This window comes from Gopherus evgoodei, chromosome 8 (assembly GCF_007399415.2).
Source record: "Gopherus evgoodei ecotype Sinaloan lineage chromosome 8, rGopEvg1_v1.p, whole genome shotgun sequence".
In the NCBI taxonomy this organism is placed as follows: Eukaryota; Metazoa; Chordata; order Testudines; family Testudinidae; genus Gopherus; species Gopherus evgoodei.
Window position 1 is genome coordinate 54605436 of NC_044329.1, and position 26376 is coordinate 54631811.

A 26376-nucleotide genomic window follows, 5' to 3' on the forward strand; every position below is an offset into this window, starting at 1 on the left:
TATAGTACTGTGAAGATAAATGGTCCACGTGGTTCTTTACTGTTTCTCTTTTGGCTGAGTGATAGAGCAGACCAGCTTTCACTGTGTCAAAACAGTATAGCTCTCTCATCCTTCCTAGCTACACCTCACCACTACACTTCTGTAAGTAATTAACTATAAACTAAGGGTTTAGAAGTTACAGGTATAAAAGAATACTTACACAAACTCTACTTGACCACATATATCACCATGCTAGCCAAGGAGTCTGCCATCTCTCACCAGCTCCCTACTTGCTTTTATTTATTTCAGTATACACAAGACTTCAAAAGTATTATCCAAAAGAATAAACCCCATAAAATCATAATAAACCACTACTTGGTCATGAATTAAGACCAAAAGAAAGCCAGCTCCTCCTCCTCAAAGCTTCCTCTTTTTCTCATCTAGGTTAAATTCAGATGAAAGGGGAAAACATAAGTGGTTCTTCTTCGAGTGATTGCTCATATCCATTCCAGTTAGGTGTGCGCGCGCCACGTTCACGTTCGTCGGAGAAACTTTTACCCTAGCAACCCAGGCGGGTCGGCTGGGCGCCCCCTGGAGTGGTGCCGCTATGGCGCCCAATATATATCCCAGCCGACCCGGCCACTCTTCAGTTCCTTCTTACCGCCCGTGTCGGTCGTTGGAACTGTGGAGCACGGCTTCGCTGACCTCCACACTCCCTAGCAGCTCATTTCGCTACCACTGTATATAGTAGTTATAGTTTATTATTGTGTGTGTGTATATATTATATATATATATATAATTATTAGTCAGTTAGTTAACTAGTGTTATTAGTGCAGTTATTAGTTGTAGTTTGAGGGGATCGGGGACCCCCCCCTTCCCTGCACTGGGGGCCGGAGCTCATGCCCGGCTCATCGGGTTTCAAGCAGTGCTCGGCTTGTCACAAGCCCATGCCAGTTGGATACCCGCATGACTCCTGCTTGAAGTGCCTCGGGGAGTCGCACTTATCGGCTAAGTGCCCGATCTGCAAGTCTTTCAAGCCGAGAACCAAGAAGGAGCGAGACATTAGATTAAGACAGCTCCTTATGGAAGCGGCCCTGACACCTCCGCCCTCGGCACCGAGCGCAAGTCAGCCGGTGAGCAAGGGCACCGCCACGGCACCGAGCGCTGCTACCAAAGACTCACGGCACCAACCGCCGCCGGCACCGAAACCAACTCCGAGCTGCTCCCTCTCCTCGAGGCCGAAGACGGCGAAGGCGCAGACCATCCTGACATCAACTGCCTCGCAGTTAGAGCCTGTGCCAAAGACGGACCGCCTGGCACCAATACCTGCCGCGGCACCGTCTAAGCCAGTACCGTTGACTCTGACCTCACGAGGGCCGTCGAGTCCGGCACCTGGCAGCTCCCCAGTGCATACTGTGGTAGAGCCTGCTTCGCCTTCTACCCCGGACTACCTCTGGTACCTTAAGCAGCAGGGCCTGGCGTCATCCTCCTTAAAGGTGCACTTGGCGGCCATATCTGCCTTTCGACCAGGAGAGGGTGGCCGCTCCGTGTTCTCCCACCCCCTAGTCACCAGATTTATTAAGGGCCTGGAGCGTCTCTACCCCCCCACACGCCGCCCTGCCCCTACCTGGGACCTTAACTTGGTCCTAAACAGGCTCATGCTCCCACCATTTGAACCACTAGCGACTTGCTCGCTCACGTACTTGTCTTGGAAGACGGCCTTCTTGGTGGCCATTACATCGGCCAGACGGGTCTCCGAGCTGAGATTTCTCACAGTGGACCCACTCTACACCGTCTTCCATAAGGACAAAGTGCACCTACGACCCCACCCGGCGTTCCTCCTTAAGGTTGTGTTTGCCTTCCATACCAACTAGGACATCTTTCTCCTGGTCTTCTTCCCGAAGCCCCACTCTTCTCGGAGAGAACAGCAGCTACACTCCTTAAATGTACGCAGAGCGCTCGCTTTCTACATGGAGGGAACAAAGCCATTCCGGAAGTCCCCTCAACTGTTTGTGGCGGTTGCAGAACGGATGAGGGGTCAACCAATCTCCTCTCAGAGTATTTCCTCCTGGGTGACTGCATGCATTCGCGCATGCTATGACCTAGCTCGTGTCCCCTCTGGCCACCTCACGGCACATTCAACGAGAGCTCAGGCGTCGTCGGCAGCCTTCCTGGCGCACGTGCCTATCCAGGAGATATGCTGTGCAGCGACCTGGTCATCGGTCCACACATTCACCGCACACTATGCGCTAGTCAGACAATCAAGAGCTGATGCGGCTTTTGGTGTAGCAGTTTTAAATACCGCCACATCTCACTCCGACCCCACCGCCTAGGTAAGGCTTGGGAATCACCTAACTGGAATGGATATGAGCAATCACTCGAAGAAGAAAAGACGGTTACTCACCTTTGTAACTATTGTTGTTGCTCATATCCATTCCAAACCCACCCTCCTTCCCCACTGTCGGAGTAACTGGCAAGAAGGAACTGAAGGGTGGCCGGGTCGACTGGGATATATATTGGGCGCCATAGCGGTGCCACTCCAGGGGGCGCCCAGCTGACCCGCCTGGGTTGCTAGGGTAAAAGTTTCTCCGACGAACGTGCACGCGGCGCGCGCACACCCTAACTGGAATGGATATGAGCAACACATCTCGAAGAACAACAGTTACAAAGGTGAGTAACCGTCTTTTATAGGACATCAAAAGCTGAGATGCTCCCTGGTGCTAAAAACAGATCGGGGGAGGTGGTTTAGTAACTAGCACAGGAGCGAACTTCAGTTATGGAAAAACCAATGAGACAAATCCTTGCACTCAGATCGGCTGAAAGGAAATGCAGTCTGGCTGGAGCAATCCCATTTCAGTGGGGTTAATAACATTCAGGTTCTTTGCAAACCTGCTCAGTTAAATGTTTCTATTTTTTACATGTTTGCAGAGATGTTAATTTTTAAGCTCAGTACAGCAACCTTAAGCTTAGAACCCGGCAAGCTGAACCACTCCAATGAAAGCACCCTGTAGTCAAGTTTATTTGCCAATAAAATATTGCAACTTTTATTTAAAACAAAATGCAACTTGGCAAAACTTGTGGAACGACAGGCAAAACCTTATTTACATCAAGTTTAACACTGTTTGCAGTTCACAGTCAGACAATAGAGTGAAAATTAAATTAGAAAAAACAATCAAATATATTACAACAACAATTATTAAACAAAACAATTGACAACACTGGTAGTGTGATTGGTGATTAAGGTGTTTTTAGTTTAATCCAATATTGTCCTCAACAAATTCACTACTGACACAAACTGCGTGCTGAGCTGACCATAATCGTTACCCCCTGTGCACAGCACACGCCTTGGAAGAGTGACCCTTTGGTATAGACATTTAATATTAGAGAGAGAAATAAAGCAGGTGTTCAGTAATCTAAAATTTGCTACCAACATGGAATAGGCTAAAGATCTTTTTCTGTCCTCCAGCTCCACTGACCATCCATGCAAAATCCACTTGCATAAGATACTGGAAAGCGTGCAGCACATATAGAATAAAGGAGGTTTCTGAGCATGCTCTAGTCACTCATCTCCATTTGTGGCGACCTCTGTAAGTGGTGTATTGTGCATTTAAAACAAAGTGGTGATTACCAACCTGTCACTTGCACTTGTGAAAAAGTGAAACCCACCACTTGCCAGAGCAGTCATAACCCTAGAGAGAGACTGAGCATACTGTACTGGAGCCATCCTGCAGTGGTGCTTTGGTCACACATTATCTCCTTTTAAGTGACAGCACAAATAGCAGGCAACGCCTTCTTCCGCACACACTGGGCCCAATTGTGAAGTTCTTACTCAGGCAAGCTCCCAAGGGCTTCAGTGGGAGGCTGAATAAAACAGTAAGGAGCTCAGGATATGGCCTATGGCAATTACTGACCCCAGTCACCATGTAACCCCACTAGACAGCAGCTTTTTAATCCACTACAGAACTGATGAATGTCAACACAAACACTGGTGCTCTATAAAACAAAGCAGTTGTGTCATCATCACATTCTGCTGTGCTATAGTAGGAAGAACTGTCTACGTTCCACAGCACAAAATGCTGTCGGATATCTAGCATTTAAAAAAAAGACTGTGGAGATATCTGGTATATCTTACTTATATTTACAGCCTAGTGACTTGGAAAGGCCAGGGCTTGTGGAGCAACTCCCACAAAGCTAATGTTATGTTGGGGGTCAGACATGCTGAGAAGGCTGTTACACAGTGGGACTACAGGGCCAGTAAGGCTATATGGCTGGTTCCCAAGATGGCTGTATTAGTGTCAGCACTTTCAATGCTACAAAGGAATGTAGAGAGCAATGAGATTCTGCATGGACAGGAGGCAGTGCCTTGGCAACTGTGCATCTCCAGGTGACCACACAGAAGAAGGAACTAACATTGAACCAAAGTTAGAAACAATCTACAGTTTATCAACAGACACTGGTAAGTTGTGCAACAGCCTCCAACTACTCACAAGTGACCAACTGTCAGGTAGCACCCATGCTAGACTACCTAAAATGGGTAGAGTCAACCAAAGTGAAGACTGTGTTTGTGGTTTTGGGGGGTGGGGGGGGGGCCAGGGCAGGTCATCAGTGGCAAATCTGCCCAGCATGCCTGATGCTTCAAATATAAATGTGTAATGGCATGAAGTGGGTGGGAGGGAAAGCGGTTAGTTTAATATATTAACTCATTTTGCAGTTCTTACTACAGCAGCAACAGTACTGTGGAAGTATGCCACCTGGGCTAGTGCATCCACTCCAGCAGCTCTGAACACCATCAGTGCGTTACACCTCTTTCCCCACAACCATACACAGACTCTCCCCCCTCTGGGACTCAGGCTCAGAATTCTCAGCATTAGGTACCAACTGTGCCCTACTGCCTTTCCCTGGTGATCTCTGGAGGCCAAAATATGCATTAGTGCAGAAAGGGGAGGATCTGTACAGCCAGCTGGCCATGCAGTCACTCCAGGACTCTGGACAGCACGTGGAAACCCCCCCTACCTAAAGAACCCACCATCGATTCTCCTGCCTTTTACAGGCAAGAGCAAGGAACGTCTCTCACTTGCGGACACAAGTAAATCAGATTTGCTGGTTAGGGAAAATTCTTGAGATTCTGCCCTTTCAGCTTCAATCTCTCACAAACACTCCCTCCTCCAGTGTCTCTTCCCTCCCCCCCCCCCATTTTTGAGATGAAACTGTAAACGTGAGGAGAACTCAGTGATCTGAGGTACTTCACAAAAAACTCAAGTATCAGTCTTGCCTTTTGAAAGCATCAATACAGGAACAGAGTTTCCCCTCCATGTGTAATTTTTCCTTTATCCAGATTGACAGTAGCTACCTTTGAACCACATCACTGATTTCTTGGACACATGACAATAAGTTATTAAGGACGGGGTTTGCTCCAGGCACACTAGCAGCTGTTGAGGACACCTGCAGTTCCTGCAGGCTGAGTTCCAGTTTGCTCACGGCTTCCCGGAAGGCAAATTTGTTGCGTGTTTGTGGGATGCAGTCCACATAGCCTGAGCAGTAATCCAACAGCTGGTGCCCCGTATCCACCAGCTGGCTGTTTGGCGTCGGCTCAGCAATGGCGTTCGAGAGGAGGTCTGCACACTCCAGCAGTGCCTCTTTGCTGATTTTGTCTGCTGAGATTTTCTCAGCTGCCTGTTTGGTCTTTCTTAATGCCACTTTAGCACCTGCTGTGCCATTGGCCATTTTCGCTGGTGAGGTGGAAGATGATGACAGAGGCACTTGAGGGGGAGGCATCATGGGCCTCCCAGCTTTTCCACCACCATGTGCCACCACTGCCTTTTTACCACCTTCACTTGTTTCCAGTCCATGCTGCGCTGCTGCGGTGTTGCTCAACTCTTCTGCAGTGTCTGAGCAAACGGGTGACTGCTGCAGGAGCCTCATCACTGGCGGTGGAGGTGGGGCACACTTTGGTTTTACCCGTCTGGGCCGGTCCCTGTCGCCGGAAGATGTGACCTGATGCTCAGATAAGAGCTTAAATTTATTACCCTGAGAGTCTGTGCCAATAAGCTGCACATCTGCTGGAGTATGTTTTAGAGTGGGTGAGATTAGGACTGGCACTTTGTGGTTATGAGTGGTTGGAAGCATTGCTGCAGCCTTTGCTGGAGAAGACCATCCTGGTCTCTCTCCATCTTCTAGCGCTCCTTGCTGTGTACCACTGTTTTTTTCTTTGCTCTTAGGGGTTGTTGCCAGACCTGGACAGTCCTTCTCTGCAACAGCTGAATCCCCTGAAGAGGTTCTGACTGGAAGAGCAGTGGCACCTCTTGGCAAGAGTTTGGCTTTCGGTCTCTCTCTGGTCAGAGCAGGACCTTCTTCAAGCCTTTTGGGAAGCAGGTCAGTGGATCTACCTATACTCTCCTCTGGCTGAGAGGAGGTAGACACTGTCCTTTCCAGCTGGATTTTTGACCTCTGGCAATTTCTAGGAAGAGTCATTGCCATCCTATCCTGCTCGGGAGGCCCCGAAGACATGGAAGATGTAGAATTTGACCTTGGAAAAGGCTTTGAAGCTTCTTCGCCACCCGTGGGTTTCCCTGCTCGTAAACCCAGTGTCTTTTTAATCAAGCGTGGGGTAAAGAAACCTGTGATGCCTGACCACCCACCACCAGTGTTTGCACTCCCACCACTGCTGGTACCACCACTGTCATCACCGTAGAAGTTCCTCTGTGCAAAGCCCCCACTGTAGCACTTGGCTGGGGCCAGGCTTGCATCCTGCTGGGTGGGAGTAAAAGAAAATCCATCAACATGCTGCAAAGAAGCAACAGATGAAAAGTTACCCGTGAGTTCATATTTCTTGTGGGGCTGATTCTCCATCTCACGGAAGGAACTGCTACGCTTTGGAGGTGTGGGGGCATTCCTCTTCTTCATGAAGGAGCTGAAAAAGCCACCCTTTCTGTCCCTGGTGAAAGTGGTCTCTTTAGCATCTTCCAAGAGGCCGCTGGGGGACTTGTCCCTTTGCTTGCGAGGCAGTGCTGGAGATCCACTTGTTGGCTGTGTGCTTCTGATAAACCCTAGAGAGAACAAACAGATGTGAATAAAGAATTGATAAAAACCTGAACTCACCCTGCAGGTTGGAATGGATTGAACAGGCCTGGAACATGTAGACGTTCCAAATCTGCAGGGCTCTCCTCTGAAAAAAATATAATTTTGTGCACATCTGGTCTTTGGCAAATGATTTAACACACAAAAATAAGTCAAGAAGTTCTCTTAACAGAATATCTAGGATAAAATTGATGAATCTGCTCTTGTCTTCTACTTTCTTGCTTCTTCCTTCCTTAAATGCTTAAAATGTTTTTAGATTTTACTGTTTGATACAGGACTTCACATATAAAACTGACAAAACACAGCAAGAGATTTTTCTTTAATACAGCAATAAATGTGAAATTAAAAGGAAAAAAAAGTTGAATTTACCAAAATAAAACTGAGGCTACAGCCAGTCCCCGTGGCATGACTGATTAAATGCCCTAGTATGTCATGACAGTCACCATCAAGCTTTGACTCCACAAGTGAAATAAACCAGAGGAATTCTGTAGCTAGTTCCTGGGCATATGTCCTCACCACAAAGGCTGCTTCACACCATGAAACAATTACTGAAATCTGTTTTTGAGCCATAGAATGAGGTGGAGAAGCTTGCACAGCACCTGCCCAAACCAGGCCTGCTTTTAATTAATGCTAGAAATACCTTAATTTGCTTAACAATAAAACAAGCAATTTCTGCCCACAGACCGTGACAAAAAGCCCAAACTTGTTCTGTACCATTTCAATCTTCTGAAGAAAAGAGCCATGCTGCTTTTCTCCATATTGGAATCCTCCTGTCTCTCAGCACCTGCAGCTTTCCCAAGAAATCAAGGGTTCCCTCAATCTGATCACTCCACTTCACTACTCCAGAAACAGTAACACAGCCAAGATTTACTGGCCCTGTACTTGCCCATGGCTGTATTACTTTTTCCTTTCCTACCTTAATTTGACAGTGCACAGCAAGTTCAGGATAAAAACTGAATGACACCACCATACAAGACAGTTACCTTTTCTGTAACTGATGTTCTTTGAGATGTGTTACTCATGTCCGTGCATGCTTGCCACGTGCACTGGTGCCAGAAGTTTTTCCCCTAGCAGTACCTATAGGGGAGTGGCGCTAGCGACCCCTGAAGTGGTGCCACCATGGCATGGTATAAGGGGCGCTGCACACTCATCCTACCCTCAGTTCCTTTTGCCAGACCACTCCAACAGCGGAGAAAGAGGGTGGGTTGTGGTATGGACATGAGCAACAATCTAGAAGAATACCAGTTATGGAAAAGGTAACTGTCTTTTCTTCTTAGAGAGAGATTGTTCATGTGTATTCCACAGTAGGTGATTCCAAGCTATATCTGTTGGAGGTGGGTAGGAGTTCACAGACACTCGGGATGGAGCACAGCCCTGCCAAACTCGGTGTCTTCCTTGGTCTGGGAGACGATTGCATAATGCGAGCTCAACATGTAGACCAAGGACCATGTAGCAGCTCTACAAATGTCCTGAATAGAGATGCGAGCCAGAAAGGCAGTGGGCGAGGCTTGCACCCTTGTTGAGCGTGCTCTCACAATCGGTGGCGGGGGGGACTCCCGCCAGGTCGTAACAAGTATGGCTACATGAAGTGATCCAGCTGAAGAGCCGCTGAGTGGAGATCGGCCTGCCCTTCATGCATTTGGCTGTGGCGATGAACAGCTGCGAAGACTTCTTGAACGGTTTTGTTTGTTCCAGGTAAAATGCCAGGGCCTGTCTCCCATCTAGCATGTGGAGACGGTGCTCCTCACTAGATGTATGAGACTTGGGACAGAGTACCAGAAGGAAAACGTCCTGGCTCATATGATAGGTGGAGACCACCTTGGGGAGGAACAAAGGGTTGTGGGTGGAGCTGGACCTTATCTTTATGAAATACCATGAACGGGGGGTCGGAAGTCAGGGCCCAGAGCTCCGAGACCCTCCTAGCAGATGTGATTGCCACAAGAAAGGCTACTTTCCATGAAAGGTGGGACCAGGAGCACGTGGCAAGTGGCTCAAATGGAGGCCCCATCACCCTGGCCAGACCCAAGTTCAGGTCCCACTATGGGACCGGGGGCCTAACATAAGGAAAGAGGCGATCCAAGCCCTTATGGAACTGACTGGTCATGGCGTGAGAAAATACTGTGTGGCCCTGGACTGGTGGGTGGAAGGCCAATATGGCTGCCAGATGCACTTTGACAGACAAGGGCGCTAGGCCTTGGGCTCTGAGATGAAGGAGATAATCCAGTATAAGCTAGAGTGGGGCAGCCACTGGTGAGACACCATGATCAGTGGCCAACCGAGAGAACCTTAACCATTTTGCCAGGTAAACCTGACACATGGAGGTCCTCTCGGCCTAACCTTTGAGCAACCACGTCATGAGGTGGAGGGCTGCAAAGCTGGGGTGGAGGAGGTGACCTTGGTCCTGAGAGAGAAGGTCTGGGAGGGTTGGCAGCAGCCACGGGGGCGGGGGGGATGGACAGGCTCATAAGAGTCCCATACCAGTGCTGTCTGGGCCATGCTGGGGCAATCATGAGGACGTGAACCTTGTCCATCTTGATTTTTTCCATGACCTTGCTGATCAGCGGAATTGAGGGAAAAACCGTATACATCTCTACCCCGATATAACGCAACCCGATATAACACGGGTTCACATACAATGCGGTAAAGCTCTGAGTGGCGGGATAAGGGGTTAGATAAGGGGCAGAGGGTCTCGGGGGCGGTCAGGGGCTCTTCCCCCCCCAGGGTCTAGGAGGCCTGTGGGGGGGGCAATTTGGGGAGGCCCCACAGTCTCAGAGTGGCCTGGGGGATTAGTGGGGGGCCAGGAGCAGCCCGCTCCATTCCCTCACCCCAGCCCCAGCCTTGTTGCTTGGGGGGAAGGGGCTTGGGGAGAGGGCTCTCCCCTGCACTCACCGGCAGCAGCGGAAATGGAGCAGCCTGGCCCCAGCCCGCTCCACTCCACCAGCTCCCAGCTGCAGTGCTCTGCTTCCCACCACAGGTGAGTGCGGGACCTTTCCCCCTGCCCTCCCAAGCGACATGGCTGGGGCTGGGGCTGGGGCAAGGAAAGCAGAGCGGGCTGGGGCTGCATCGCTCTGCTTCCCACCACCGGTGAGTGTGGAAGGCGTCCTTTTCCCAACCTCCCCGCACTCACCAGCAGTGAGAAAAAGCGCCGTGGCGTGGAGCGAGCTGGGGCCACACCGCTCCGCTTCCTGCCACAGGTGAGTGCAGGGAGGTTGGGGAAAGGACACCCCCTGCACTCACCAGCAGCGGGAAGAAGAGCAGCCTGGCTCCAGCCTGCTCTACTCCGCCAGCTGCTGCCGGTGAGTGCCTGGCAGGGGGCAGGAGGTGTGGCTAGGGGCTAGAGCAATCAGGGGATGGGGAGCAGGGGGGTTGAGTAGGGGGTAGGGTCCTGGAAGTGATTAGGGACAGGGGTCTCTGGAGGGGGCAGTCAGGGAACAAGGAATGGGGAGGCCAAAGCAATTTTGATATAATGCGGTCTCATTTATAATGCAGTGAGATTTTTTGTCCCCCAAGGACTGTGTTATATCGGGGTAGGGGTGTAGTAGCTGACCCAACCAGGACAGAAGGCAGGCATCGGAAATGGCACCCTTGCCCAGACCCCTCCTGGAGCAGAACCGGGGGCACCAACAGTTCTGCCTGGTTGCGAAGAGGTCCACTTGGGGAGTGCCCCACGTTTGGAAGATCATGTGAGCCACCTCCGGGTGTAATGACCATTTGTGTTGGGAGGAGGAGTCCCGGTTCAGGCGATCTGCTCAAGAGTTCCAAATGCCTGGTAAGTGGTGGGCTTCCAAGTTGATATCGTGGGCAATGCAGAAGTCCCACAGCTGGAGCAGTTCCCGGCAGAGGGCTGAGGAATCATAGATTATTACGGTTGGAAGGGAGCTCAGGAGATCATCTAGTCCAACCCCCTGCTCAAAGCAGGACCAATCCCCAAATGGCCCCCCCAAGGATTGAACTCACAACCCTGGGTTTAGCAGGCCAATGCTCAAACCACTGAGCTAGCGGGCCCTGCTTTGCCTGTTGATGTAGAACTCTGACTACTCTGCTCGTAAGGCACAAGCAAAAGGCCACACAGGCCAGATTGACTGCTTGGAGTTGTTTGACGTTTATGTGCAGGGCTAGTTCCTCTGCAGAGCACAGACCCTGGGCATGGATGTTTCCCACGTGGGCTCTCCACCCCAAGTCCGACGCATCAGACACCAACTCTATAGTTGGGGAGCAGTTCCTGAATGGGACCCCTCAGAGCATGTTCTCTGGGGTGGACCACCAAAGGAGGGAGGCTAGTACGGACTCGGGCACAGCGAGGACTTTGTCCAACCTGTCTCTGGACTGGGAGAATGTTGAGGTCAGCCGCGCACGCTGCCATGTGATCCAGGAGTTGGAGGCACGCCCTGGCAGTTGTCACAGGAAACCTCATGATCGTCCTGATGAGATCCCTCAAGGTTTCGAACCTGTCCAGCAGGAGGGAAGTTCTGGCTGATGTCACGTCGAGAATCATGCCAATAAACTCTATTTGTTGTACTGGTACCAATGTGGATTTGGTGGTGTTTACCAGCAGTCCCAGTATGGTGCATGTGGACTGGAGAAGTGTTACATAGTCCTGTACCTGTGAGCTGGAGCTGCCTTTGACCAGCCAGTCATTGAGGTAGGGGAAGATCTAGACCCCCCCGATGCCTGAGGTAGGCCACCACCACAGACATGCACTCTGTGAAGACTCTGGATGCTGTCAAGAGGCCAAATGGAAGGACAGTGAACTGGTAGCGTTCCTGTCCTACCGTGAAGCGGAGGAAACGCCTGTGGCCCTCAAATATGTGAATGTGGAAGTACGTGTCTTAAGAGATCGTACCAGTCTCCAGGATCCAGGGAGGGAATGATGGAGGCCAGGGAGACCATGCAGAACTGGAGTTTTACCATGTACTGGTTTAGGCCTCGCGGATATAGGATGGTCCTGAGGCCCCCTTTTGCCTTCAGGATAAGGAAATAGTGGGAGTAGTATCCCTTGTACCTGAACTCCACAGGCACCAGCTCTACCTTCCCAGGTGAAGGAGCTGCCTCACCTCTTGCTCGAGTAGGCTTTTGTGAGAGGGATCCCTGAAGAGGGATGGGGAAGAGGGTGGGCAGGTGGGATAGAGAGAAATTGGATTGTATAGCCCTGGGAGATAGTGTTGAGGACCCACTGGTCCAAGGTTAGTAGCGACCACTCTGGAGGAAAGTATATAGACAGCTGGAGAAGGGTAGGTCGGGCAGATGCCTGGTGCAGACTGGTAAGTCGTCTTCGGGCATTCCATCAGAATTGGCCCTTACCCGCCTGCTTACCCTTAGAGGGGCCAGGCTGCGGGGCAGGCCGAGACTGCCGCTGTAGACGCTTCTTATAATCCTTGGATTTTTTATAAGGAGATTTGTATCGAGAATGGGTGGCTTGGCTGGGGGCCTGCTGAGGCTTGAACTTGGTCCTGGCCAGGGCCAGGACATAGAGACCAAAAAAGTCTTTAAAGTTGCGTGAGAGTCTTTGAGACTGTGTAATTTCACGTCTGTTTGCTCTGTGAACAGGGCCTTGCCACTGAAGGGGACATCCTGCAGGGAGCTCTGTGCCTTGCAGGACAACACGAGCCATGCTGCCTTCTGCATGGACACCGCAGAGGCCATAGTTCTCGCTGCCATGTCTGCTGTGTCCGAGGTTGCCTGAAGGGCTGCTTTGGCAGCAGCAGTGCCCTCCTCCACCAGGGCCTTATATTCCTTCCTATCATGCTCCTGGAGGGAGTCCATAAACTTTGGCATTGAGCCCCACAAGTTAAAATCATATCTGCCCAGCAGGGCCTGGTGGTTTGCTACCCTCAGCTGGAAGCCTAAAGAAGAATAAAGCTTTCTACCAAACAAGTCCAGCCTCCTCAAGTCCTTATTCTTAGGGGTGGGAGTGGGCTGGCTTTGACGCTTCTTGTGGTTGACCACCTCGACCACTAGGGAGTTGGGGGTGGAGTGGGTGTAAAGATATTCATGCCCCTTGGTGGGCACGAAATACTTCCCCTCTGCCCTCTTAGATATAGGGGGCAAGGAAGACGGAGTCTGCCACAGGGCAGTGGAGATTTTCACCATCCTGGCCAGTGCTGTGGCTGAGAGGACATCAAAGAGGGAGTCCAAAGGCTCCTCCACCTCTTAATCCTGTAAATTGAGGCTTGAAGCCATCCTTTTCAGGAGCTCTTGCTAGGCTTGTGTGTCCTCCTGGGGAACACGAGGCCATCATAGCGCCGCCGCCTCATCACGGGAGGATGAGGATGGAGGCACAGTGCTCTGCACTCCCACTGGTGCTGCAGCTCCCAGCACTTGGTCCCCTTCCGAGCACAGGGCTGAGGAAGAGCACTCCGCTGACCCCTTCCTGGGGAGTTGAGAGAGGGAGGCCGACGGTCTGTCCAAGGCCTTGGCTACTAAGTGGGCCACCACTGGGGGCTGCGCTGGGGCGTGGGGGTCCATTAGTACCAGGGTGCTGGCCAGGGAGTCTGAGGCCACTGCACTTGCTGTGACACCATTGGGGCAAGCTGCCCTGCTGGACTTGTCTGGTCTGCTGACTGCCGGCTCCGAGGGGAGGCTGGGCTGGCATATGAATGACTGCTATCCCAGGATGGGATGAGTAGGGGCGGTGTGAGTGGTGCTGGGCTCGAGACCTTGAGTCCGGTGTAGAGGAGCAGGGAGTACCAGCCGTAATGGCTGCTCCACGAACGGCTCTGTCAGGCGGATCCACAACGGCCGGTTGCTGGCGATCTACGCCTGGAGCTGCAGGAGCAGTGCCATGCCGTGGACCTCGACTAGGACGAAGAGCGTGAGTGGTGTCGACTTCGGTACCGTGAGGGGCTACAGTGGCTTCTCGGAGTTGATGGTCCCAGTCCCGGCGAGGCATGCTCTGACCCTGAGGCCTGCGCTCCCTCGATGTGGAGTGGTGCCTCAATTCCCTGGCTGCTCGGCACCCAGCCAGACAATTGGGCGAGTGTCGACAGGGACTGGTGCACTCTGCAAGCAAAGTGGTCACTCTGCATACAGCGGCATTGGGAACCTTCCCTCAACCACGAGCGGTACCACCCACGTGGCAACTGTGGCAGTCTGAACGCTGGCTTGCCTCTGGACTGAGGAGCCACTGGGGTCGGTGTAGCTGGTACCAGGAGAGACATTATGTCTTGAGCTGCCTGCAGGGAGGGCACCCATATGTGGCCACTGGTGTCCGGGGAGATTGGCTTGGAGTGGGCAGGACTACTCCGCTCTACTTGAGTCAGAGGGGGATCGAGAGCTGCCCAGTGTGGGTCTAGTCTTGCCCCCAGCCTTGCCCTGGTGCCTTGACGGAGAAGATCTCTTCTTCATCTTCTTAGAGTGTCCTGCTGATGTGGGTTTCCCCAAGACAGCATAAGCAGCTAGTGTGCGGGTCACTTATGGGCACAGGCCACTTAAAAGTGTCGCACAACTTAAAGCCCAGGGCATGCCCTGACTTGGGCACACTTCTCTAGTCTGTCTATATTTAAAAAAACAAAACAAAACAAAACAAAAAGTTAAACTACAGGTACTAACTAACTACGAACTAAATGACAGTCCAAAGAGGGAAAGCTACAGTGGACAGCTGGAGCACAGCAGTTCTGAAACACCTTCACTGGTGGCAAGAAGGAACTGAGGGTGGAGGGGGGCACCAGTGCCCCTTCTATCACATCATAGTGGCACCACTCCAGGAGTCGCAAGGGGCGTTTCCCTATGGGTACTGCTAGGGGAAAAACTTCTGGCACCGGTGCACGTGGCAATCACACACACCTACTGTGGAATGCACATGAGCAATCACTCGAAGAACCAGTTGAGTCTATTTGATGCGTTATTAAATCTACAAAACATTCTGGTAAAATACACAGGGCAGAGGCTCAGCTGGTATAAACTATCCATAGTTCCTTTGACTTTAATAGAGCTAACACAATTTACACCAGCTGAAGATCTGCCCCACAGCGTTCCGGTCACATTGTTGGTTGTGCCCATACCTGGTGCTGAGCTGGAAGCCGAATGCTCCACAGTATCTTGTGTTCCTTCAATATTCTCCTTGTTCTCTGCCTGTTTCTTCAGAGTCCTAGTCTTGGAGGGAAGCATGGGTAACCGGGGCAAGTAGGGAACTATGGATGAGGAGGAGGCTGTTCTTCCAAGCTCCTCTGCTACCTCTGTAAGAAAAGCCAGGAGAATAGTTGAAACAAAGAAGAGCAGAGGAATGAGAGTGTGTGCATTTTTACAAGCAGCACTGGACCAGAGAGAGAAGAGCAATGGATTAAGCCTGTGAATGTAATTTTGCTCTACCGAGTCCAAGGATGCAGAGGATTGGTTATTTCCTGATGGTCTCAAGGTAACTCGTTTACATTTTTAAATTCAGCAACAACCAAAAAAAATAAAAAAATAAAGTTCACATTCTAAACTTTGAAGTTGAGACAGATCTGCTCATGGCTCAAATGCTAACCAAGAGGTTCTAAAAAGTGACCACCTCTACCTTTAATAGGGAGAAGCAGCCCGCAAAGACTAGCGGGGTCCCACAATGCAGTCCCTCTTGACCTAGGAGGAAGCTGCAGGGCTCAAGGTGGAGGACACTGTACCTTTGCAGGCTGCAACCCCATATTAAAAGATGAAGACAGCTTTTATTTTTCTCCAATGTATACATGTCAGGTGGGTCCTTAAAAGCTCCTGGCAACTTGCCAGGCTGCCTCTTGTCTAGGCAAAGTTTGACTGCCCCTATTCTAAACCATCACTGGGGAATTTTAGACAGGAGTGTTTTTTCTGTGTTAAGGAAGTGGATGGATCAACTTTCTTTACATTTCATTTCAAAGCTGGTTAGGAGGTGCTGAGGTACTCCCCTCTTCTGTCTAATACTGTGTACTATGTTTCAAACTACGGGCTTGTCTACACTGCAGATTATGTCAGTATAATTATGTTGCTTGGGGATGTGAATAAGCCACCCCCCTGAGCCACATAAGGTACACTGACCTTGCTCAGGGTTGTGAATAAGTGATGTAAGGGACACTGACCTAAGTGCCCGTGTGGACAGCACTATGTCAGTGGGAGAGCTTGTTGGGGTGGATTAACTAAGTCGGTGGGAGAGCTCTCTCCTGTGGGCACAGACTGTACAGCAGCTTCACCAGAGGCACTACAGCGGCGCAGCTGCACTGGTGAAGCTGCACTGCTGCAGTGCTTCTAGTGTAGACTAACCCTATTATTTATTTTCTAGCTATGTCCATAAAGTTGTTGCATCCATTTGTTGCTGGTAATGGCACGCTAGAAGAATCTGACTTCAGAGATTAAAGCAGTAATACTACCTTATAAATATAAATTGTTTTCACAGTTGTGCAATTTGTGGAGTAAAAAATATAAACCCTACCTATTTTACACCCACCCACCTTCCTCACTTGTCCCCTTAATGATAGTCAAACTCAGGTCTGCAATGGAAGCAAGAGTTTAATCTTTCTAAAAATTTCTCCTCTTTGTATTTGAATGAATTACTTCAGTTTCCCCTGCACTGAAATATTTCTAAAGTGTATCCATTGTAATGAATACGAACACAAGTTTGCACATGTTGAGAAGAAGCTATAAAATGCAGTCAAATGGCTTTTGTATTCTAGCAAGGTAAGCACCAATAGGCCTGTAATCAGCCTGTTTCGGTGAGACAGTGCCCTGGAGGTGAAACTCCACTCCCAACACTTTGAATAGAGTACCAAGGGTACTTGCCTTCAGAGATGCTGGAGTCATGGAACATTGTTTCAAAGGCTTGATGGGTCTCAGCAAAGGATGGTCGGTCTGGAGGATTCCACTTCCAGCCTGCAGCATGAGAAACCAGGAAAGTTCTCAGTGTATAAAGCAGGAATAGTGGACAATCCAGTATTCTCACTGAGGAAGGCAGAAAAGTTGCCAACCCACTACCTGACGGACTACAATATCCTACTGATACACTGGCTGTGTAACAGGTCCCACTATATCCAAGATAAAGCACCGATGTGGTGTTGATGGGTCAGGAATTACATCATTGGATTTAAGCCAAGCACCATGTCACCAACATCAGCTTTTCCGATTTTTTTTTTTTTTAATTCAAAGTGAGTTTTTCCTTATTTGCTACCTCAGTCCTGGAGACTGAATTCTTATCTAACCAAAGAAGTAGTATATATAGCACCATCAGTACAAGCTTTCAGCAGTGAACCACCGGGTTTTTTTTTGGTTTTTTTTTTAACTATGCTCTGGGGCCTGTGATAGGGTATACAAACTCTACACTGACAACAAGGGGTTAAGGAGTTGTTCTGTGCTCAGCCAGCCCTGGCCCACCATATCTGCAAGACATGCACAGGCTTGAAGAGGAGTTAAAAGGGGAGCAGAACAGCTCACTTGTGGGCAGGCTAGGCAAGAGAACAGACCTTCAACTCTCCACTCCTGCAGAAATGGCCGTGGGAAGGCAGGATCTTTCCTGACAACAACTGCGTGAAGATCCCTCCCTCAAGGCAGGAAAGGCCTGATTCTGATATGCCCTGAGACTGAGGCATTCCCCTCTCTCTTGTACTAACTCAGTTTGTGTTAATTCCTCTTGCTTTTTGTTTATGGACTACCTTGGAAGGCCAACTCACAGGCAGAGACAGACCACTGCAGAAGTGGAGCATCCAGCAGATGCAGACCCCAGGGAAGAGAGAATGCTGCCCCGCCACAATGAGGCATCAAGAGGTGAGCTAATCTCTTCACAGAGTTAGGATAGTTCAGGCTTCAGGGACCATGCAGTCCTTGGCCTCTGCTGACGTTTCCAAAAGTGCCATCTAGTACCAGCGGTAATGGTGATTTTCTGAAGTGGATATGTGCTCCCTCAGGCAGTGGCTTGAGACCATCACATTCACTTAAAAACACTACCACCATCAGCTCTATTTGAAGTGGCAAGCTAGAAGCAAAAGACTCCATAGCCTATTATAAATTCCCTCTACCTCCCCAGACTCTATTTTGCCTCCAAATTAAAAGTGAAAGGAAATACTCACATGCCCTCATCAGTTCATAAACTTTTGGAGGGCACCCCTCTGGTTGTTCCATCCGATATCCCTTCTCCAGCAGATCGTACACCTGTGAGAGGTCAATACCTGGATATGGTGACATCCCATAGGTGGCAATTTCCCATAATAGCACCCCAAAGGCTGCAAAAAGAGGAAAAACAGATTATGATTATAAATCTATCCCTTCTCTTCCATCGTCTGAATGCTACCACTGTTTGTACTGTAACATAAAGCAGTCTCTCCTTTGAAGGTATTTTCAGGCCAGCCCGTGGGGGAAGGCACAAGGGGAGATTTGCACGCTAAAAGTATTACTGAGTTTGGATGTGGTGACCTAGCCTGGTATCAGAACACATCCTCCTTGTCCCTCTGACAGCAGACTAAGGAAGGAAAGATGCCTTCTCCCTGGGCTGGCATAGAAGAGGGCTTAGAACAGGGGTCAGCAACCTTTCAGAAGTGGTGTGCCGAGTCTTCATTTATTCACTCTGATTTAAGGTTCCACGTGCCAGTCATACATTTTAACAGTTTTAGAAGGTCTGTTTCTAAGAGTCTATAATATATAACTAAACTATTGTCGTATGTAAAGTAAATAAGGTTTTAAAATGTTTAAGAAGCTTCATTTAAAATTAAATTAAAATGCAGAGCCCCCTAGACCGGTGGCCAGGACCCAGGCAGTGTGAATGCCACTGAAAATCAGCTCATGTGTCGCCTTTGGCACGTGTGCCATAGGTTGCCTACCCCTGGCTTAGAACATTGAGAGTTCTTTCCTTCTTACCCCACACATCTGATTTAATTGAGAAGGTGTTATAGGCCAGGCTCTCAGGTGCTGTCCACTTGATAGGAAACTTGGCTCCAGCATGAGCTGTGTAGGTATCTCCAGTCATCAGTCGACTTAAGCCAAAGTCGGCCACCTTCACCACGTGGTTTTCTCCTACCAAGCAGTTTCGAGCTGCTAGGTCCCTGTGTGAGTGAGAAGAGATGCAATTGCAGGGATGCTGTGGTGCAAACATCCTGAGCTCTTAATGCCAATACATGTGTGGTACAAGCATTACATTAATTTGTCGTTGCACACCAATTGCTGGGCCACATGCACAATTTATTTTTAACTAGAATTCTACATTTCGCAGTTGGTGTACAATGTATTAATTATATCATACAGTACTATGAAAGAGTTGTCTGCCATCGAGAGTAGCAGCACCTAGTGGCCAGCTGCCGACTTCACTACCTGACCCTTTAAGGGTTTAGGAGCGTCCAGCAGATACATATAGAAACCTAAGGGTACATGCATCTGATGAAGTGGGTATTCACCCACAAAAGCTCATGCTCCAAAACGTCTGTTAGTCTATAAGGTGCCACAGGATTCTTTGCTGCTTCTAAGGGTCATGAGAATGAATGTGCTTGTGGAAGGAATCTGGGCACTATACCTACAAGGGCCTGAAACCTTGCGCAGAAGGTGGAGCGAGGCTTCCTTTTCTCCCATCCAGCTCGGAAGGAGTTTAGAGAAGGAACAACATGAAGGCTGCCTCCTGCCTGCCAGCAGACAGGCACTGATGGGAGAAGGCTGCCCTGCTGGACCCTCCAGAGTGGCAGGATAATTAGGAAGGGTGCACAGCTGAAAGGAATTGGCAAAAGCCTTGCAGCTGATTTAAGTCACAACCCCTGCTGCAAGGAAAGTGCTGGGGAGGGAACGCCTGCTTGAAGGAGGGCAATACTGAATAACCTAAAGCTAGGAGATAACTACAGAGAGAGGGAGATCCTGCTTTAAGGAAGTGTGACAAAGTTCCTCCTCTACCTTGGTGGATCCTGCGCTTATTGGCAGATTTGCTCACCTCAGTGATCTTCCCCACAGTCTGGATCAACTCCTCCTGTGTCTGACCAGGAGTTGGAGGTTTGGGGGAAACCCGGGCCCGCCCTCTACTCTGGGTTCCAGCCCAGGGCCCTGTGGATTGCAGCTGTCTATAGTGCCTCTTGTAACAGCTGCATGACAGTTACAACTCCCTGGACTACTTCCCCATGGCCTCCTCCAAACACCTTCTTTATCCTCACCACAGGACCTTCCTCCTGGCGTCTGATAACACTTGTACTCCTTAGTCCTCCAGCAGCACAGCCTCTCAGTCTCAGCTCCTTGTGCCTCTTGCTCCCAGCTCCTCACACTTCCTCTCCTCTAGCTCCTCCCTCCCTGACTGGAGTGAGCTCCTTTTTAAACCCAGGTGCCCTGATTAGCCTGCCTTGATTGGCTGCAGGTGTTCTAATCAGCCTGTCTGCCTTAATTGGTTCTAGTAGGTTCCTGACTACTCCAGTGCAGCCCCTGCTCTAGTCATTCAGGGAACAGAAAACTACTCAGCCAGTGGCTAGTATATTTGCCCTCTACTAGACTCCTGTACCACACTGGCCTGGGTCTGTCACAGAAGGTAGGACTAACTAACCTGAGCCAGAGAGACCTGAGGCATTATCCTAGCTCTGGAGACAGGACTGAGGGGGAAATTCCTGCTTGGAGAAAGGAAAGACTGACTAGTTCCAGGCAAAAGATAAAGGAGTTACTTGTCACAGCCTAGCTGCTGTGAGGGGCTGGAAGCAGGGGTACCCTTGTAGCTGCCAAAGAAGAAGTGATGAAGAACCACTATTCCACACTGATTAGGCCTCAACTGGAGTATTGTGTCCAGTTCTGGACACTGCGTTTCAGGTAAGATGTGGACACTGGAGAAATTCCAGAGGAGAGCAACAAAAGTGACTGAAGGTCTAGAAAACATGACCCATGACAGAAGACTGAAAAAACTGGGTTTGTTTAGTCTGGAGAAGAGAAGACTGAGGGGGGACATGATAACAGTTTTCAAGTACATAAAAGATTGTTACAAGGAGGAGGAAGAAAAATTGTTCTTGTTAACCTCTGAGGATAGAACAAGAAACAATGCTGGACATTAGGAAAAACTTCCTGCCAGGGTAGTTAAGCACTGGAATAAATTGCCTAGGGAGGCTGTGGAATCTCCATCATTGGAGATTTTTAAGAGCAGGTTAGACAAACACCTGTCAGGGATGGTGCAGATAATACTTAGTCCTGCCTTGAGTGTATGAGACTGGACTAGAAGACTTCTCAAGGTCCCTTTCAGTCCTATGATTCCAGGCAGTGATAGCAGAATCCAGAGACTCGAGAGAAGATTTTGACAAGCTGGGCAAAAGGTAGGAGCAGTCCTGGGAAAATGTTGGAGGGATTGAATGAACTGTTCTTGGCCACAACCCAGAGCTGAGGGTGGTCCTAGGTTCCCCTTCTCTTTCCCAGACCAAGAGGGAAGACATGGGAATCAGAAGGAGAAGAGGCCACGTATCTCAGCTCCCAGACTAAGGTTGAGGACTGGGCTCAAAAGCCACAAGACTTGGGGGTTTTCTCTTTGGGACTTTTCTGTTAACCCTGGACAGCTAGGCCCCATACAATGACAGACTGTTGTGGCACCCCCAGAATGACTAGAGGGGGTGCTATATTGAAAAACACCCTCTAACACTGCACCCAGACATGGGAAGGTGCTCTGGACATGAGAGGCATGATGACAAGCACCCAGAAGCGTGCAAGGCACAATGCAGAATACAGGCCATGGACCCTGTCTCAGAGAGCTTGCAAAATAATTTATGATGAGATGAACTAAAGAGGTAACCAAACAATAGGGAGGGTGTAGGGGTGAGGGCAAAGGACAGGGTAACAGCAATAGTACTATGTGCTTACTCAAAGGCCTGGGCATGGAAGCAAATTATATGCACTTCTTACCATGAAGGATGAGCCCTGAGACTGATGCTGAAAGGGCCTCTAGTATCAATTATTCGCTCTCATCCACACCAGGATGAGTGGGAGCAAATGTGTTTTTGCCTAACCCTTCTGCTAAGCTGTCATTATGCCCCTACATTTAAAAAAGGATAGAATATTTTTAAATGAATTTAGTAACTGAGAGGTGTGAAACTGATCAGCCCGAAGGAGGAAGGTCTTTCTCCACAGAACAGGCAAAGACAATGTAAGCTTCCAACTAAATGGACCACCACTAGGAATGATAACACAGTTCAGTGTCCATGGTTCATTCTTTGTTGGGCCTCTATTAAGACTGCCAACAACAATGGCTATTGTGATGATGGATACATGCCCACTGGGAATGGGATGAAATCAGCTCATGATACACAGGCCCTTTCATTACTGAACTAGATCAGATTCGAACAGGTAACTCTGGCTCCCCATTTCCTTCAAAGAGCTTGTAGGTGACCTCTCTTGAAATCCCATTTCCAAGCCCATGAAAACTGCAAAAGTTATCATTCTGAACGATAGGGCAAAGTCCCATCCCCTTTCACTGCCATGTGGGTTTGTGTCACAGCATGGTGGCACGTTGTCACCCACCTGTGGATGAAATTCTTCTTCTCCAAGTACTCCATAGCAGAGGAGATCTGAGTGGCCATGTAGAGCAGCACAACAGCGCTCACCTCCTCCCGGTTGCATTCTCGTAGATAGTCCAGCAGGTTCCCATATGGCATATATTCCGTCACAATGTAAAAGGGTGGCTCCAGGGTGCATACACCTGGCCGTGAAATAGACAAAAGTTAACTTTTAAGTAATTATCTCCGCCCTAGTTTACCAGTACTCTTGAAGGATCTGAAATCCATTTAAAGCATTTTCTGCCAAAGTAATGTACTCCTATCCCATCTCTTGTACTCAAAGTTGAATCTGTTTTATTTTCCAGGAACAACTTCAGTGTGGCCTAGGACAAACCAAGATACAGGCGGCAAAGTGCACATTCAGTGCCACCCTACATATGGGGTAATTAGTACCAAAGTTCTAATAATCCAATGGAATATGCATAAGAGAGCAGTCTCACAGTGATGCATGGGTGCAGAGTGGAAGAAGAGATATTTTGAACCCTAAGAATTTGATATTTTTCTCACCCTCAAACTCATGAGAGCCAATTAGAATTCCCACTAAAGCTGGTCATTACCATGTAAGAATCAGCTGCGTGGGTCTACAAGTTGGAATGTCACTTAAGTATGTGAAAACTCCCATGTATAACAGCTTGGTAAACTATCAATACTATGCAGCCTGCTTGCAGATCAGGACTCATTCACATACATTCCTTTGACAACTTGCACATTTATTGCAGCTGTGTGCAAAACATGTATTGGTAGTAGAGGGAAATGTGATATTATTATCAATTCTTTAAATAGGTCTCACCCCCTTTGTAGCTCCCTTTTAGGGCTAATCATTCTGGCTCTCTCACACTGACAAACAGCATACTGCCAGATGATGGATCAGAAGAGGTACTCCAAAAGCACTGATGTATATCTTGAACACAAGTCTCTTTACATGATACTCTCCTGTGGCTACCAGACAGGGTTGGGCAGAGACATCTTCTATGTCTACTTGATGATGGGTACAGAGTGATTGACATTATTGGAGTTCTTCACATTCCCAGCATTGTTTCCTTTTGCCCTACTCTTAGCTGACAGCTTGGCTCCCAAAAGTAGTGACAGTCCAGGTGCGGCAGCAGATGGGACTATACAATAGTGAAGATTTGGGATCTAATGTCTATAGAGAATCTTTCCACATACAGAATTAACAGCTATACTGACTCTGTTGCAGTAATCGCCCTACCATACACATTCCAGTGGGAAAACTCGGGTATGGCCAAGCTGCAAAGCCTGCATATTTCTTCCACTCACGTGTTGCTTCAATATGGGCTTATCTCTTCATTTTGCCACCCCACTGCAGTTATCTAATTGTTATATTTGAACCTAGAGGACCACACACTAATATTTATTTGGTGATATGCATATTTGTCCTTTCCCACCGCAGTAGAGATATGGTTGCTTTGTATTGTTATTAGTTACAGATACATTAAATCTATTCAGTGGGGCTTTTTTCAATAAATGTCTTTCTGTTCATATAAGTAACTGGGCAAAGACTATAAATGACAGTGTCTTGTGTGAATAAGATTATCATATTTGCTTTTAGATATGACATCATCTTTCTCAGTGCAGTGAAAACTGTATTATTTTAACTGTCTCTGTATTTTTGGCTATCGCACTAATAAAGAAAACTTCAGTCCAGGAAAGTAACATTTTGTAAGACTGCTTTGACAGACCGAAGGAGTAGTCTGTCCATTAACATGGCTGTAGTTGGACTGGATGCTAAAGATGGAGAGAGGGAGAGGGAGAGGGAGAGGGAGAGGGAGAGAGAGAGAGAGAGAGAGAGAGAGAGAGAGAGAGAGAGAGAGAGAGAGAGAGAGAGAGAGAGAGAGAGAGAGTGTGTGTGTGTGTGTGTGTGTGTGTGTGTGTGTGTGTGTGTGTGTGTGTGTGTGTGTGTGTGTGTGTGTGTGTGCGCGCGCGCACAAGACTCCAACTTCAGAATGTATGTTGTCAAATGTATCTTATATGCTAAAGCCCCTGGACTTCACTCTAATGCCCCAAGAGTACACATACCACAAAGGTGAGGACACTCTAAACCCAGAGAGGCCTAATCATCATCCTTAAGTCAAATGCAACTCACAGTACCATAGCATAAACCAGTGCTGTCTAAATAGAGGCACCGTCCAAAGAAGCGACAGATCTGAGTATGCAGTTTGATCCAAGCACCCAGGCAGCATTGCCTGCTGGACTCTGTCAATAGATTTCACAGTTCTCCATTAAGTATTGGATTCAAATTTGGGGTGTCCCGTAGCTCCAGGCAGGTTGTCAAAATGGCCTTCAATTAGGCCAAGTTTGAATGCCACAGCCACAAGTGTACACTTTGGAGTGTACTGTCAGCTTAAACCCAGACTAGACCCCGACTTTGCAAGAATAGTGCATACGCTAAAGCAGGTCAATAATATGACAGCTGTCACTGTTTTTAAACAAAGATTCAGTTTCAATAGAAATTAAGTCGGTCAGCACAGAAAGAGAGATCAAACTCCTTCACTCACCTAATAATTGCACTAGATTTGGGTGTTTGATTTCCTTCATCACAGCAGCTTCTTTCAAGAACTCCTCCACTTCCATGGTATCTTCCTAGAAAATGGGACAAAAGAAAAACAGGCGAACCTCTCAATGACTTTAAGGTCTGTTTTAACGCTGCACTGTTCCAACAAAGGAACTGGAGATGAAGTCTTTTGCATCTGTTTCTCATTTCTAGTTTCATTAATGCACTAGTGTTTGCAAAAAAGCATGTCCATTTCTTCCCCACCCACGACTGACCAACATAGGTGCTGCTACTCAGGCTTTGAACAAAACAACCTCAAAAGGACTCCATAACCTTTGGTGCAGCTGACTGAACATTTGCAGTATGGTAAAGCAACTTTATCAGCCTAGTGACTGATCTACACTGACACTTGGGAGCTTTAAGCTTAATTTGTGATTTCTTGCTCCATAGTCCATCAAGTCTAAAAAGGCTATGGAGCTCAAGTCTCTGGAGGGAAAGAGGGCCTGAGGTCAATTATTAGCAATCCTTCTGACTAAGGAGTAGTTTTGATGGGTTATACAAGAGAATCCTGCCAAAGTGTCCTCACCTGGAAAGATGACAGCTATAGTTGTAGACCGTAGAGATAGCTTTAGCATTTTATTTTACTTAGCAGTAACACAAGAAGCCTGTATCCTCTAAGATATTAGTTTACACAGTTAGCATATGGCATAAGTTACCATAAGGCTTTGAGGCCTATGACCTCTGGCATAGAAAAATGGCCTGACAATTACTCTGAGTTTTGCAGAACTGGGAATAGCATTCTTTTTTTTTTTTTTTTTTTTTTTGGGGGGGGGGGGAGGGGAGTGAGGGGAGGAGGGAGAGTTTGTGCATAATAATACCAGGTAACTGCAGGAACACTGAACTGATACTAAGTTTGGATATCTTACAATGGATCATTGCAGATGCGTAGCCACAAACTTGCCTTGGCAACAAATTGATGCATATGGTAATAAATTAAAATCACATGTATACAAACCTATAGGATAAAAGGCACCCGTAGGGTAAGGAAGTTAAATATGGACGAGGGAGCCTGGGCACTCAAATGAATATTTATGACAGGTTCTAGGCCCTATAACAGGGCAGACGACAATGTAAGGGGGTACGTGTGTGGTCATCATCAGTTGACCTGGACCGCTGGATTTGCTTGACATGCCAAGGACAGAACAGGTTTTTTGTCTTTCATTGCCAGATCCCCAAAGAAGTGTGTGGGAATATATGCAAGGAATGGTACAAGGTATAACATTAACTTTGTAGTACTATTATCTTTGTATGTGGTTTGGAGCTTTTGTCTCTTTATTAATTGTGCTAATACAAGTGGTGAAAGTTCTGCTTTGCCCTCAGCATGAGTGC

General features: G+C 48.5%; 1 protein-coding gene across 4 annotated transcripts in view; it reads right to left on the bottom strand.

Annotated features, from left to right (window-relative positions):
- Window positions 1–2995: 2995 nt before the first annotated feature.
- Window positions 2996–26376, bottom strand: part of ABL2 (ABL proto-oncogene 2, non-receptor tyrosine kinase) — a 73939-nt gene continuing 50558 nt past the window's right edge. For all 4 annotated transcript variants that reach the window (XM_030572160.1, XM_030572164.1, XM_030572163.1 and 1 more), the window contains exons 5-11: window positions 24992–25076; window positions 22441–22618; window positions 18844–19028; window positions 18060–18212; window positions 16780–16869; window positions 15057–15230; window positions 2996–7025 (exon numbers count right to left, since the gene is read on the bottom strand). In XM_030572160.1, the coding sequence (XP_030428020.1) occupies window positions 5326–7025; window positions 15057–15230; window positions 16780–16869; window positions 18060–18212; window positions 18844–19028; window positions 22441–22618; window positions 24992–25076 (2565 nt within the window). In that variant the 3' untranslated portion in view covers window positions 2996–5325. The remainder of the gene's footprint in view (window positions 7026–15056; window positions 15231–16779; window positions 16870–18059; window positions 18213–18843; window positions 19029–22440; window positions 22619–24991; window positions 25077–26376) is intronic.